This window comes from Amblyomma mixtum, chromosome 5 (assembly GCF_055824585.1).
Source record: "Amblyomma mixtum isolate Tamu chromosome 5, ASM5582458v1, whole genome shotgun sequence".
Taxonomy (NCBI): domain Eukaryota; kingdom Metazoa; phylum Arthropoda; class Arachnida; order Ixodida; family Ixodidae; genus Amblyomma; species Amblyomma mixtum.
The window spans coordinates 125469350-125484630 of record NC_143016.1 but is presented as its reverse complement, the minus strand read 5'-3'; the positions used below and the strand labels follow the sequence as shown (position 1 = coordinate 125484630).

Sequence of the window (15281 nt, the reverse complement as noted above, 5' to 3'; positions counted from 1 at the left end):
AATTTTTTAAAATTAACTTTTAATAAAAGAAGTGAATTGTTGCGGGACTGTTCTCTCCGGCTGATGGCTGCCTTGGGGGTTTTGCGCTGCTCGAAACCATGCACGAAACTCGATGGATTTCGGTGCGTAACTTTTAATACGATGTATTTTTTTATTAAATTTATAAGAAGTTAGCTTTGTAATCAAAGAAGGCACAGCATGACCGGTGGTGCGGGTTGTGCGGGAAGCACCATTAGAAAAAGAAAAAGCTCAAGCGTAGCATTGCATGTTCACCTCACGAAGTCAAATCCGCCTTCACTCTGTTTTCTCGCTCAGGTTAATTCTTTCGCTTTTATTTACTCTCTTCTTGCCAGCCTTTGCTTCTTACTTCCTGACATACATACATGCGCGCTTTCCTTGTTTTGGACGAAGACGAAACTGGGACCGTGTCAGCTGATCGCGCGCTTTGGTCGAGGCCGAATGAATGAAACTGGTTTCTGCGAAACTCCGATTTTTATTCATCGTAACCGCTGCAGTCGGTGGCGGGATTGGCGAGTCGGAGTTCCACTCGTTGTTGTCCTTCTGAATTCGAGCCTTCCGACCTGTTTTGTCTCGAGGACGTATATTTAGCGTCATGTCGAGGACAAAGGTCGCGCGTGGCAGCGCGCCTCCGATGAAGCACAGTGTAAGTAGAGCGCGCGCGGGACATTTGTGCCAACTGGTGCAGCGGCTTTGCCATGGTGTCGGCGCGGAACAAGGTTCCCTGCGACGCAGCAGCGTCTCAAGTGCCCGGCGGAATCGGCCAACACGGCAGTGCGGCCTGGGTGCGGACCTTCTTTCGACTCGTGAAACCCTCGGGCGGCGGCAATACGCTCCACTACTCAGAGCGGAAGCTTCTCGGGTGAGTCGATCGCTTTCCTTTATGATACGTCATGCACATGTCAGCTGATGGATAGTTGTGCAACCTCCGAGTTCGTCCCCTGCAGAGGTGCGAAAAGGGTTTGGCTGCTTGCCGCTGGCGGAGTTGCGTAAGATGGGCCGAGGCGTAGTTAGCACTTGCTGCGTACCTGCTGGCAGGGAAGATCACCAGCGGCGAGGTGACAAATCCCGCGCCTGCAGCCCAATGAAGCGGTTCTCTCGCTTCAGTACCCTTCCTTCAGGACCGTTCCGTTGTAGAACTAATTGTCATAGCAGTGCTGTATGGGCCGTGACACTACTGCGCCAGTCGTTAAACATATGTTGGTAATTTTTAAATGCTGCGGCAAAGAAAGCATTTGATGCAGTAAAGTAGAGATACATTCAGACAATGCATGCAAGATGACATGCCCGAACTTTGACTACCTGTCACACGGTGTGCTTAACAGGAAAATATCGTCAAATAGCAAGAGCAACTTTTTATTACTTACATGTAGCTGGACAAACCTTTTGTTATTACCTTCCACCTTAGTGCACCAATGCTGATCCCTATGTGGTAGGTTTTTCAATTAATGTGGTTAGTTGCATTGGTTGCGTAAGCAGCCCTGAATTGCAGCTGATGCATTGCAGCTGACACATTGTGTTAGGTGACGCCTTTCTGCTGTGTGATTTGTGAATCTCAATGGTGTCTTTTGACACCAGTCCCCTCTCGGAGGAATTCATCCTCGGCACTTGGCCAGTTAGTTAGAAAACTCTACGGGCAACACGAGCGCTGTCACGCTTTTTAAGCAACACAGGCCTTGACTCGCTGGTAATGTTAGCAAATGTGCCTTGTCATTTTTTTCATCTGCCACCTTCCACCATCATCATCCCCCATCGTGACCCTCTTTTTTTCTCTCTTCTCCCGTTCCCCAGTGTAGAGTAGCGTTCCAGATATTCATTTTTCCGGCCAACCTCTCTGCCTTTCCCGTCAATAAACCCCCCCCCCCCCCTCTCTATCTCACAATGGCACAGAATCACTCTGTCATATTCACTCATTGCTAATGCAGTGCTGAAAGCTAACACATATGCATTTTTCACACAGTTGTCATCAGACAGTGGCCGAACTGCTCTGTTCTCAGCAAGATCCAGCATTTGGCTTTTTTAACCCCCAGCTGACTTTTTTTTTTAAATAGTACGAAAAGGTCATTTAGTCCTTGTGCTGCCACCTGTTGGCAAACCAAAATTATGCTTTGGGTGAACCCCTACTGGCCTTAAACTGGACACAAAGTGCCAATAATCTCATGACAAGCCGGACTCGTCAGGAACCAGAAATGACATTTGGCTTGTGACAAGCCTGGCTTGACCAAGCCCGCTAAGGTGTTGAATAAGTACCGAGCAGGAAGTTGTTTGCTTTTTCTTCGATGAGTATCTGTTGCCCAGAAAATAGCCATGTATAACTTGCAGTTAAGCATATCGGCATTCAGTTTAATTTCTGGGCACAGTGTGATGTAGGCAGGTTCTAAAGCATATGCGGTGGTCAGTCATTTGGGCCTTCAAGCCTCTGTCAAGGACACTTCAATTTCTCAAATGAATGATCAAGAGTGTACCAGTATCTGATGACATTACTCATTACTGTGTGCCTCACAGGCTGGCACATGTCACTCACTGTTTTGAGTCTAATTAATGTCAGTTTGCTATACTGGTGCCTATGGCTACATGGTGGTGCACTTTAGAGTAGGTTTATGTAGCTACCTTTAAAATTGGGGTATATTTCAAGCTGTGTACCATGAGTAATGTGTGGAAGGCATCTATGCTGGCACAGAAATTTGAAGTGAAGGCATCCACATGTTTTCATTTCTGTACCAGTAAAAAAATAAATTATGGAGATGCGTGAGTTTCATACTTTAATGTGGGTATGCACGCCAGTGTCTACAAGTGATGGCCATGTTCAGTGCACACTATTTTTCTGCCTCAGACTAGCTTCCCTTTCAAAACCTTAGTTGCCTGCCTGCCTTTCGATATGCCTGCCTGCATGCCTGCGTGCTGCTGTCACTGCCACAAGGCAATATGTTTGACTGCTGCAAGTCCCAGCACAGTAGGTCAAGGACAAAGTCTGTGAAACACATGCATCTACTGGAAGTGTCTTTTTGACAGGTCTTCAGATTTTACGAAGCAACATGAAAAGAGTTGCATAGAGATTTCAGTGCGAGAAAGAAGAGGCGTAATTGCAGCCTGAGTTTCCCATCTAGAAGAGCTTGTAACTGTAAGAGTGATCAATAAAGAATAAAAAAACTATGGGGACGCTTTAGTTTGGAATGCGAGAGCATTAGATTCCTTGACCGCATTGGTGGCCTATTGGTATGAGCATCCGCCTCGCATGCGGGAGATGCGGGGTTCGATCCGCAGTGCTGCCGGTATACCCACAGGTGACACAATAGGGTACAAGTTTTCCCCTTGCCTGGTGCTCGGCTTCTTTAGGGTGAAATGCTTGGGAAATGGGTCCTTAACCCAACCTTGAGTAGAAGAAAAAAATCTTGTGCCATGGTGCTCTTTGGCCACAGATGCTGTTGTGCCATAAACATTCATCATCAGCATTAGGTTTCACATTTTTCACAACTCCCGTTGCAGCTTCTGTGTTTGCGTAAGTGTCTGGGCAATTGTCTGTCCATGAGCCACCATATTCGGACTGCTAGCTGCAGGAGCAGGTATCGGCTATGCTGTGGTGGTGCCAACATTTGGATCATCATATTTTTTTGTTTTTGTCTGAGGTTGCTATCTAGAAACTAGGTTGCTTACAACCCAGTCGGCTGGTTGTGATGATGTCACAAGGTTGCATGGGCTCTCTCGACCAGTCATTAATATATTTGCCTCCTGTCATGGTGGGCAGGTTGCTCACAAACCAATGGTAACATCTGCCACCTGCCACGGCGGGCAGGTTGTGATGACATCATAGGGTCACATGACCTCTGTTGACCAATCAGAGTGGCCCATCAGGGCAGGTTGTGATGTCACAGGGTCACGTAACTTCCCTAGACCAGTCAGCAAATTTTGTGACAACGAATGGCAGATTTTGCTCCTGATGCAGACTCTAAAGCTGTTGCATTAAAATAATGCATATTTTGTGTATTGCTAGCTGTCGTTGCAGAGAGTCCCCTTAAAGTTTGGCATACCACTGGGCTGGGATCTCTTCTGTGGGAATTACCATGCCAGAGCTGCTGTGGCAAGGAACAGACGTTGACAGGTCATTACTTGGTTTTTGTAAACCAACCTTTTGTAAACTAACCTTTCTGCTGCTATTCAAGTCTCCATCCATGGTGATATGCGGTAATCCTTTTGCTCTTGTGCCTGCAGACAGTTCAGGCTCCATGGTTGACATGTAATCCGTAGGCACGCTATTTTTTGTACATGCTACCTGCGACTAACCTGCAGTGGATTATGTGCAGCTACCCTGAACAAAATTTAAGGAATGTGAGAGCTGAACACTATCCTTGCTTACTTCTCTTGCATTGTGCATACCGAAAACAGTGCTCAACCACTCAGTGCTGTCCTTGAAGTGTCGGCTTCTCACTAAGATGTTTTGCTTCACATTTCTTTTGCTTCCCCTTTTTGCAACAATGCGACAGGTACTCAGCGGACCAGATGTTTGAGGTGGTCTCTCGGGTGGAGTTCTACCGGGACTTTGTGCCCTGGTGCACCCAGTCACGTGTGACAGCCCGGTCACCGAAGGCCCTGACAGCCTATATGCAAGTTGGATTCCCACCCATCGTTGAGAGCTACGTCTCACACGTCACCATGGTGCGGCCCACCCTTGTCAAGGTGCGGGGTGCCACTGATCTCTCTTGGTCACAGCTGGCCAGCTTTGTCTTTACTTTTTCTTTTGAGCTCTAAGGAAAGCCTGTTTGAGTTTGGTGCTGGTTGGAATGCCTAATTGCTGTGAGCTCATAATAAATGCAGCATTGTCATAGTCGTGTCTCACGCGGCTGCTTGCAGATGCTGCTCCTGCCACAGTAGTTGAGCTCTATACTGATTCCTTATGCTCGTTTTAATGTGATTGAAAAAATTGAAAGTTGATTTTTGAGGAGAGGAAATGATGTGGTAATTGTCTCACATCTCAGTGGACACCAGAACCGTGCTGTAAGGGAAGAAAAGAAGGTTGGAGTGAAAGAAAAATAGAGAAAGAGGTGCCATAGTGGAGGTCTCCAGAGTAATTTTGACCACCTGGGGATCTTTAACATGCACTGACATTGTGCACAGCACACGGGCTTCTCTGAATTTTGTCTCCATCGAAACGCAGCCGATGCGGGCAGGTTTGAACCCGGGAACTCCGGATCAGTAGCATTAAAAGGGCCACGAAGGCGAAAAACTGTCCGGCAGTGGTGTATATGTGAATTCTTCACCTGCTAGGTAGTGTTTAGGGGGGGAGAAGGGAGACTCCGGACTAAGAATGACTAAGAAGAAAATTGCTCTGACAAGGCCTACCTGCAAAATATACAGCCTCCCGAAGAACTGTCCGTGCAAAAATGTGACTTTTGGGAGCTGTTCCTTCTCACACTGATCAGGAAGAGCAACCTGGGTTTCACAAGCTCCACCAGTAGTGGTGTTTGAAACGGCCACCTGCCAGTGCAGTGGTGCATCGCTCAACCATTGCGCCGGCCTGAATGTCACTCATGTTGCATAGTCGAAATGGACAACTTGCAAAATTGCGGGAAAGCTGACTTACAGGAAGATGTTTTCCAACCAAGAACCCTCGTTCACAGACACGTTTTCGCTTCCTGCAATGCTGCATGAAGGGTTCAGCGCGAGGGGAGATGAGTCAGCAGCCCTGCACTGTGTCCTTCTTCGAAAAGGTGTGCGGGGCTGCCCCCAAATCTGTGTGAACCTGAAGCCCCGCCGGACTTTGCCAGCTTTCGAGGTAGATTGTAAAGGAAAGTTGTGCAGAGGTTACAATGATGCATTCCCTTGACGACTGCCTGTCTCGACCTGCACCTGTCGTTCGCGCCTTGGCTGTATTGTGTCCTTTCAACAATTTCCCTCCCATACAGATAAAGGGATGGCTCTCCTCTCCCTTTTCGAAGAAGAATGCGAGATTGCCATCTGCGTACGAGGGTTCTTGGTTGGAAAATTGTAGAGGGCGCTCGTTATTCTGCAAGTTGTCCATTGAGATAGTCTGGGGAGTGAAAGACAGTGAACTCAGAATTGGAATTGAATCAGATCTAGAATAGCTTCGCAAATGCAGAAGTATGCTGTCACATTTTCTCCGCACCAGTCCAATTGATTGGTCCTAAATTTTTGTCATTTGCCTCACCAAGTGGCTGATCTCGGTAGGTGCAGGTGCGTGGATTGCCCTGAGGCAGCAATGATGGGGAACAAAAGTTCAGAGTGGAACAGGATTAAAATAGAATTTTCGTATTGCGCCTATCTTATTCTTTTGATCATTTTGGCTGGGTTTTCGTGGTGTACGATCCTGCTCAGTATGAAGTGCAACGCGCTAGCACCCACCAGAGTGCTCGCATACTGAGCGCTGTAGTAGTACACCTAAATCAAATGTATCAGGCTTTTGTCTTGGTTGGGTGTATTCAGCAGTAGGTGCCTACATAGGACCAGTAGTGAGAGAAGTTGCATATGAGGCATTCTGCCGAGAATAGCTGAGAGATAATTTTTGTAACAAATTGGAGAAAACACATGCAGAAAGAAAGTTGGATCACGAACTAGAGCTGTTTTGAAATGCACAAAATGACAAGGGCTTAGAAATACGCAGACTAGCACCCTTTTATCAAGTGAACTTTTTTTTACGCAATAACTTATATGCTATACATACACGCATTGATTTTGCTGCTGTGCTTTCTTCACCTCCAGGGGCTGTACGAGACAACTTTGTCTGCAGATAATGGCTGTAGGCTAGTGATTAACAATTTCAAGCTGACTTAACAAGGTTTTTTTTTTGCTTAGATGGACATATAGCCTTATAAAATAGCACTTCTCAAGCACAGAAAATTTCTGCTTAAGCGGCTGCTGCCATTGTGAAAGAGGGCACGAGATATCGCAACAGCTCACCAGATGGCCTTTTTATTTTTAGCTTTACTTATGACATACTCAATAGTGCAGTAGTGAAGCCTTTGCAATAGTGAAGCCTCAGCCACTGTGAAGTTGTTATTGTCAGGGACTATGTGGAAATTTCAGGCATCATTAAAGAAGCCTTCTGGTGTATTCAAATGCTTAGTAGTACATTTCTTTCAGCCTTGTGCCTTGAGCAGTGTCTCATTTTAATGTGCATGAAAGCACTGAAAGCACTAGGGTTCAAGGTTCGTTTATTGCATGTTTATGGTACAAGAATAAAAAAACACTGGAATACAGAAGGAGGTCACAGGACCTCCTGTGAGAACAATTGTAAAAATGAATATAGAGGCAGCAGATGCAAAAATTATAAAGATGTTGGCATCAGTAAAGAGCAGAAAGTGAGATACAGGAAAGAATGCAGAGACTTATTTGAATGAAAAATGGTTACACACCTAAAAGCGTACAGAACAACACAAAACAAAACTCATAGAGTGATATAAATGACAAAACTAGTACCATTTACCATGAGAAATACTATTAGGGGGATTGTAAAAACTGACGAAGAGCGGATTTAAAGGCACAGATATTTGATGATTGCTTAATGGTAACAGGTAATGAGTTCCATAAAGTGGTAGCGGAGAAACGAACTGTTTGTTTACCGTAATTAGTGTTAGGTTTAGGGAGTAAGAAGTTATTGTGATTAGCAAAACATGTGTCGTTGCGACGCGGAATTTGTTCACTGGTAGTTAGTGAAAAAGGAAGTAGCTCTCTAACAGATTTGTACATAATGGTACATAATTTGTATTCGATTACTTTGCGCACAGACAAAATATTGTGGTATAGGAGCAGACGAGGCGCATTTACAGAGTAGTGACTATAAGTTAAAATGCAAATGGCTTGGTTTTGAATAGTTTGCAGAGATGATAAATGCGAATGATATGTGTTTCCCCAAGATGAAATGCAATACTGAATATGGGAGTGGATGAATGAATAATAAAGGGAAATGAGAATGGGCACATGAAAATATGGGCGAACTTTAATTAGTACTCTAATACCATACGCCATTTTTCATGAAATGGATGTAATGTGGGTTTGAAATTTAAGATGTTTGTCAAGTACTACACCTAGAAAGGATGCGTGATCAGCTGAAAAGATCGAGTTTGAGCCTATGCTAACAGATGGGTTTTCGCCAGTATTGTAGGCGTTACCGAAAAAAAGTAACTAAATACGTTACTCGTTATGCTAAAAAAAAAGAATGTGTTACCGCCCTACGTTACCTACAAAAAAAGGTAAAGCGTTACCGTTACAGAAAAAAAGTATCGCACGTTACTTTGACGTTACTCCATGGCCATAAATTTTAATCATTGCGTCTTTGCTGTAGCTGTAACCTATAACTCGTCTTCTCTGCAAGGCTTGTTTTCCAACCAAAAGATCTCAAACCCTGATGACACGCTCATATTCTTCAAGCGAATGGAAACTCCGGATGGTCGCACTCTGCTTGCAACAGAGTCTAGGCAGGAAAAGGAGGGAAGCCGTCCTTAGTCACAGTGCTGTGGGGAGTGCGTTGTTCCTTGTTCTGGCTAAGGGAGAAAGGGGGGGGGGGACATGACTATGATGGGAGAAAGTTGGAGCGACAGTGTCGTTCAGCAGAAAATTTTTAGAAAGTTTGGTGTAAGGTAGCTCACTACTGCCGGCACAGGAATTAACAAAGGCCCATTTCCTTTTTTCCTCTACTTCGGTGCTACAGCCAGTTGACTTCAATCTCCTTTTCTGTGCTGTACCAGTGTACTCTTTCGACGGCTCTCTTGGGGCCATCTTGAAGTAAACTGGCTACATTCCTGTGTTTACTCAGAAGAGAGAACTGCTTCCATAAAGAATGCGAAAAGGTCGCCTGGGATCGAGACCTTTTGGTTGGAAAACAAGCTTACGGAGAAACTGGCTTACAGATTTCTGCAAATGGTCCATTGGTGGCTCGGCAAGCGTCCACTCTTTAGAGAGTTGTGTCTGTGAGTGGTACGGGGGTAAAGACAAGTGTGTGACTGCGTGTTCGTGTTTTTTTTTTTTTAGTTGAGTGCGTCGTCAAGGGCAGATGTTTTCTGGCATGCATGCGAGCCGCAACAAGGGTCGTCGAGAGCACCCGTATGTTTTGTTTATTTGCAACATCATTTTCGGCGTTCTTTTTTTTGAAAAAGAGGCGGAGGGGGACAATTGAAATAAAAAGTAACTAGTAACGTGACACCTCACGTTACCAGAAAATGTTAACGCAAGTATGTTACCCATTACAGTTCCGAAATGGTAATGAGTACGTTACTAAGTTAGTGGAAAAAGTAACGCGTTACCGACAACACTGGTTTTCGCAAAGAATTTTATGGGGGGACCTAAAAACTGTAAAGCTAGATTTGGATGCATTGATGGACAGCAAATTATTTCTGCACCAATCGAATACATTTTGTGCATCAATGTTAGGTTTGTCAACCACTTTAGTTATATGTGAATCCGAGGTTAAGATTGTTGTGTCGTCCGCATAAAGAAAACAGGTGGAATTATGAAGACACCTAGGGAGGTCATTGATATATAATAAAAATAGAAGAGGGCCAAGAAGGGAACCTTGCGGAACTCCAACGTTAGTGGTCTTGAATTTTGAGTATGTTCCTGAGATGAACACGGCTTGTTTTGTGTTGAATAAATAGCTTCTGACTAGTGAAAGCGCATGCCCATTTATGTCAGTAGCATCAAGCTTGTTGAATAAAATAGCATGGTTGAGGGAATTAAAAGCTTTGGAAAGGTCAATAAATAATGCACCAGCAAAGTTACCTGCGTCGATGTAGGATTTAATTTTATCAGTGAGAGAGATCACAGCTAATTCGGCGGAGAATCCCATTCTGAAACCGAACTGGTTAGGTGAGAGAATGTCAAATTTTGTTAAGTAGTTGTTTATTCGAATAACAATGGCTTTTTCATAATTTTGCTGAAAAATGATAAAATGGCGATTGGGCGATAATTAGAAATGATTTGTTTATCACCCTTTTTGAAGACTGGAGTTAGCTTTGCCTTTTTCAACGCAGCAGGGAAAGTGCCTGATTTCAAGACTAAGTTAACAATATGGGCGAACACATCGCAAATGAGATGCGCAATTAACTTAATATGAGATGATTGTATATTATCGAGACCTGGACTGGTGTCTTTCAGATTGCTGATTATTTTGCCAATTTCATCGGGAGAAACAGGAAAAAGGAAAATGCTATGGGGAGATCGTTGTAATGTTTGATTAGCGGCAGTACTTAAAACTCCTGAGGCTAGAGCAAATGAATCACTAAAGGTTTCAGCAATGTCTGAGGGATTGTTATGTGTTTCCTTACCGGAAGTAATTGTTGATATGGGAGCTTTCGTGTTGTTTCTGTTTAGGAAGAAATTAATAACTTTCCATTGCTTATGAACGTTATTACCAGCGAGAGTTATTTCTCTTTCGCAGTACTTTTTCTTTGCTGTTCTAAGGAGCAAGCCTAATACATTAGAATATTTCTTATAACACGCTAAAAGCCTTAAGTTAAATGGTTGCTTTTTGCATTTTCTATAGAGGTTATCTTTCTTTCTCAAGTTGCTTAGAAGGCTAGAAGTCATCCAGGGATTATTCGGAGTTGAAAATTTCTTTTTGTGGTTGTATACTGTAGAACGTTCATCGATAGTATTAGAGATAATAAGAAAGAACTGATTAAATGCCATATCAGCGTCATCAAGAGCCTTAATCACTGACCAGTCAATAATAGCAACCCGTTCAAGGAATAATGCAGAGTTCAATGTTTTTTTAATGAACTGGGTATGCCTAACGTAGTTAACACAGTTGCCCAACTGTATAAAAATAGGGTAGTGGTCGGTTATGTCGGCTTCTATGACACCTGCATCAGGGGTGGTCATTAGGTGGGTGTTTGCTACACATCTCTCAATAAAACACATTCTCATTCCTGCTGCCGCTAGCTTGACTGGAGTCGTCGGTTTATATTCCTGGATCCTCTGATGGAGGAAAATAATTGTACTTTTTGCTAAATTGTTACTGAACTTGTGGGAACTGATACCATAAAATGTGGGCATCAGAACTGCTGACATAGATTGGCTACCGCACCAAATTACCACTCGATTCTGTGCTTTCGTGTAGGGGGAAATATCACAACTCTGAAAAGTGCACATCACAAGAGACTGCAATGGATAGAGTCGCATGTCCAGCTGCAAGAAAAAGTGAGGAGGAATAGCAAGTTTACGGAGGTGAAATGGCACGGAAAAGCTGGGCAGGTGCTGTTCAGTGTATGACTAGGAGAGCTGTCCTTCGATGTCAGGCTGTACATAAGTAATGATTGCAAAGAGTTGAGATGATGACGAGTGCGTCAGTGGGTTTCAAGGCCCTTGAGGCTCAGTGCTCGGGCTACAGGCTGCTCAAGCGGTAAAGGATTGATGAAGATGGTGACTGCGACTCCGGCTATGCCCTTTGTAACAGGTAAGCCGCAGAGCGTACCATGCGGACAAGTTAAAAGAAACAAAAAAAAAACTACACCAAACAGAATTAAACTCTCTGCCAGCTACGTCCTTTGTAATGGGTAAGCCGCAGAGTGTACCGTGTGGCCAAGTCAAAGTGATGAAAGGGAACGAAACAAACAACTACATAAAACAAAACTAATCTCTTTGCCCACAGCACAAACTCGCTGTGGCCAGACTGTTCGAGCACATCTAAAGGGCAGAATATATGCTTAGAAACCTTGCACTCACTGCAAAGGCTGGTTTAACATGCTTCGTTCTGGAGAGCCAAGTGGAGCTCTTTGTTAGTTACTTCAGACCTGAGGAGAAGTCTAATTTTAGGCAGTAGGTGGGTGCATTTATTGATTGCTTTAATTTCATGTAACATTTATTTTTGTTTGTCAAATCACTGCTATGTTTTAATGCCGGGTTATACCAGAGTCCAAGAGAATGGTGTCCACCTAACTGTGCCTCGGCAACATTTAACTAAGAAATAGTTAGTGGTCAGCCGCATCGGTTAGGCTAAGTGGGTGAGCGTAACTGTAGCTGACCACAACGTTGCTCTGCTGGGATATCTTTCTGTAGCAGAATAGTGTTACATATTTGCACGTGTCTACTGTGAAGCACTCTGTAGCACTTCCCATTTTTGTAAATGGTGGCCTTGTTGGAAGATATATTTTGGTGCATCTTGTTTTCAAGTCACTTAGGGTTGCTCCTGGTGCTGCTGCTGCAAAAAAGAAAAAAAAAAAAGAAGGAACTATAATTTACTTTACCTGCACCCTGTCATAATGGTGCATGTAATACAAGGTTGAGGATATCTGAACCCTCATTGCTACATGCACAACATTAAAGCCATTGTGTGCTTTGTAATCAGCTATGCATATACTATGTGCTTGTGGCCTGTACGGTTTGCTTTACTGTATGCATACCATTTTAGAGCCCAAAAATAGCAAGATGTCTCTTGTGGCACACAAGAAGAAGAAACAAGGGAAGTTGGCATTTACTTGTTGGGGTTTGTGACATCGCAGTCGGTGTGCTCGGATGGGCGCCTATTCAACCACCTGGAGACCATCTGGAGGTTTGAGCCTGGCATCGAGGACAACCCCAAGACTTGCACACTGGACTTCAAGGTAGGCTTCCTTGTTCCATGACTACTTTACTTTGTAACAAAGAGTCACATTGGAATTGAGGGGTAAGCTATAGCCGTTTCCGTACCCCTGTATTGCCTTCTTCATTTGGTCGTAACATGGGAAGGGTAGATTCGATTTCTCAGTGTCAATTTTTGGACATTTTGCAGATACTTGTGACCGTTTTGATTCTCCTTTGACATTCAGCATATCTGATAGCGTTATTTTTTGGGCACTTTTGTGTAACAAAATATATATAACGAATACAAATACTTAGGTGTTACTATAACCAATAATCTTAGCTGGAATAAACATATAACCAACATCTGTACGTCATCCTTTCTAAAACTTTGCTTTCTTAGGCATAGATTAAAAGGCGCTCCTTCTAGTGCAAAGCTTCCAGCCTACACATCCATCATCAGACCGAAACTTGAGTACGCATGCACCGTCTGGGACCCTTACACAAAACATAACATTGAGGCACTGGAAATGATCCAGCGAAAACCTGTTTGATTTATCTGTAATAAATATTGTTCTACTGACTCTCCAACCACTCTTATGGCACAAAACAACATAGAGACATTGCAAACACTAAGAAAAATTCAAAGATTGAAATTTCTTTTCCTACTCAAGAGTAACAAACACAACGCGACTAACACGACATCGTCCCACGGAATCTCTAACACCGTACACTGCTAGAATCAATGCTTTTAAATACTCATTTTTTCCTCACACTGTAACTCAATGGAATGAACTCCCACCTGAGGTTTTAAACAGCAGCGATGCCATTGACAAAATTGCTTATTGGTAATTGCCGAGTTGTTTTTCCTTGTTCTTTACTATGTTCTATTACTCATATGTTAGTTTGCTGCTATGTAATTTGCCGCGCTTCTTTTTATGTATTTTTACCCCTCCTGCTTGGACCCATCTTCAGGTCTGGAGTATTCTATAAATAAATAAATAAATAAGTAAATATGCAGTGTCCCTTTAACCACAGCTGTTGCTTCCACATTGCTCAGGTTGCCTTCCTTCCGTGCAGGTGTCCTTTGAGTTCCGTTCTCGGCTGCACTCACACCTGGCGCACATGTTCCTGGACGAGGTAGTGCGGCAGATGACACGTGCCTTTCTGGACCGGGCAGCCACCCTGTACGGCAAGCAGTCCATCCCCGGCCGGGGCGGCAAGGTGCTGCCCTCTGGTGCCCCCTGACGCCGGCCCCCCAAGTAGCCCTGTCTAGACACATGCGGACTGCTTCAATGTCCCACATCCCCCCCCTCACCTCCACGTTTTTCTCGCATCTCTCGCCCCACTTTTTTGTTCCATCTAGAGCTGCCATGTTTTGTGAACGTCATTTCTCTAGTGCGCAGTCCATCTGCCAGGTGGCGCTCCGCTCACAAGGGGCAACTGAGCGTGCATGGATGGTGAGGTGAGGGGGTGTTTTATAGTTTGAAGATGCCAGCAACAAACAGAGAAGTTATGGAGCAGCCATCAGCCGGAGGACAGCAGAACTGTGCGGACATCCATGAGGCGTCGCTTCACGAATTGGCCACAAGATGGAAACAGGCCTAGTGGTGGTGATCTCTGCAGTAGCGCTCGGACGTCCTTGCATGCTGTCCAGCGTTGCGCGAGTGGAAAGTTTTCAGTCGTAAATGGAGCCAAACTGCTAAGGAGCAGCACCTTGAAGTGATCCTCTTGGACAAATTAAAATTTCTAGGTTATTTGAGCAGTGTCGGCTTACGTGAGTGTAGTATTTATGTTTAATGCAATAGCTCATTCTTGTAATATTTTTATTTCATCGGCTAGTGGCTTTTCTAGGTTAGTGTTTTTCTTGCTTTGAGTAGTGGAGACAAAGGAACAAAAGGCAGAAATGTGGCTGTGCTGTCGGCAATCCAAGGTGACTAGTGTTGTACTTCATTTTATAATTGCTCTTGGAGGGTGATACCGAACACGGCACGCAGAGCTTCGGCAGAGCTTATCTCGGTTTTTAAGAAATTCCCCAATTTTTGAGCGCACACTGTTGCAGAGCTCTGGCAAGAAGTTTTATTTTTGTTTGACACTTACCGGAAATAAATTATTATTCCTGTTTTTCTGACTGATTCTGTGTGATTTCAAACAGTTGACCTTGCCTAATATGGCTGGTGCTGAAGTGCAGGCTATGGAATTATTTGTGAATGAAATTGTCGTATAGCTGTCAAGTTTGGTGACTTGCTTATTGCTGCCACCCCTTCTTTGTTGTACGTAGCAAGGTAAGTGCATTTGCTGCAGTGCATTTTGCCTCCGTGGCTGAGGATAAACTGTGGTCAGGATTGCAGGTCTTTTGCACACGGGGGCAATCTCAAGACGAGAGTTTGTGTGGAATAAGTTGAATAGCTATGCATGTTCCGAGCGACAATAGTAAGACAGGCTTTTGGAAGGAACAGCTGTGGTGCTCCTGCGATCCTTGTCTTTTTTTTTTTTGCGCTGGGAACATGTACAGCCAATACCAACTAGCCCAAATTTTCATTTTACTGATATAGCTATGTTTCGAGTAAGCTTCCAGTGCCAGATGGCCACTTGAGAGAACAAACAATGGTTTCAGTCAGTTCAGAAAACTTGTCAGCAGATGATGCATATACTGTGACGCTAATTAGTGTCATTGAGTGAATTTAGTTATTGTGGATGCTCTTGCATTTGTTACTACTATGGCAGGGTACAAGTTAAAACTCCTGCCTCAAGGA

At 44.1% G+C, this 15281-nt stretch overlaps 1 protein-coding gene across 1 annotated transcript; it reads left to right on the top strand.

Annotated features, from left to right (window-relative positions):
* The first annotated feature begins 21 nt into the window (after positions 1-21).
* On the top strand, positions 22-14649 carry LOC149343618 (coenzyme Q-binding protein COQ10 homolog B, mitochondrial). The gene is made up of 5 exons (XM_089545977.1): positions 22-122; positions 707-880; positions 4500-4692; positions 12468-12569; positions 13606-14649. The coding sequence occupies exons 1-5, from the start codon at positions 64-66 to the stop codon at positions 13771-13773; spliced, it is 696 nt and encodes a 231-aa protein (XP_089402103.1). The 5' UTR covers positions 22-63; the 3' UTR covers positions 13774-14649.
* Positions 14650-15281: the final 632 nt, after the last annotated feature.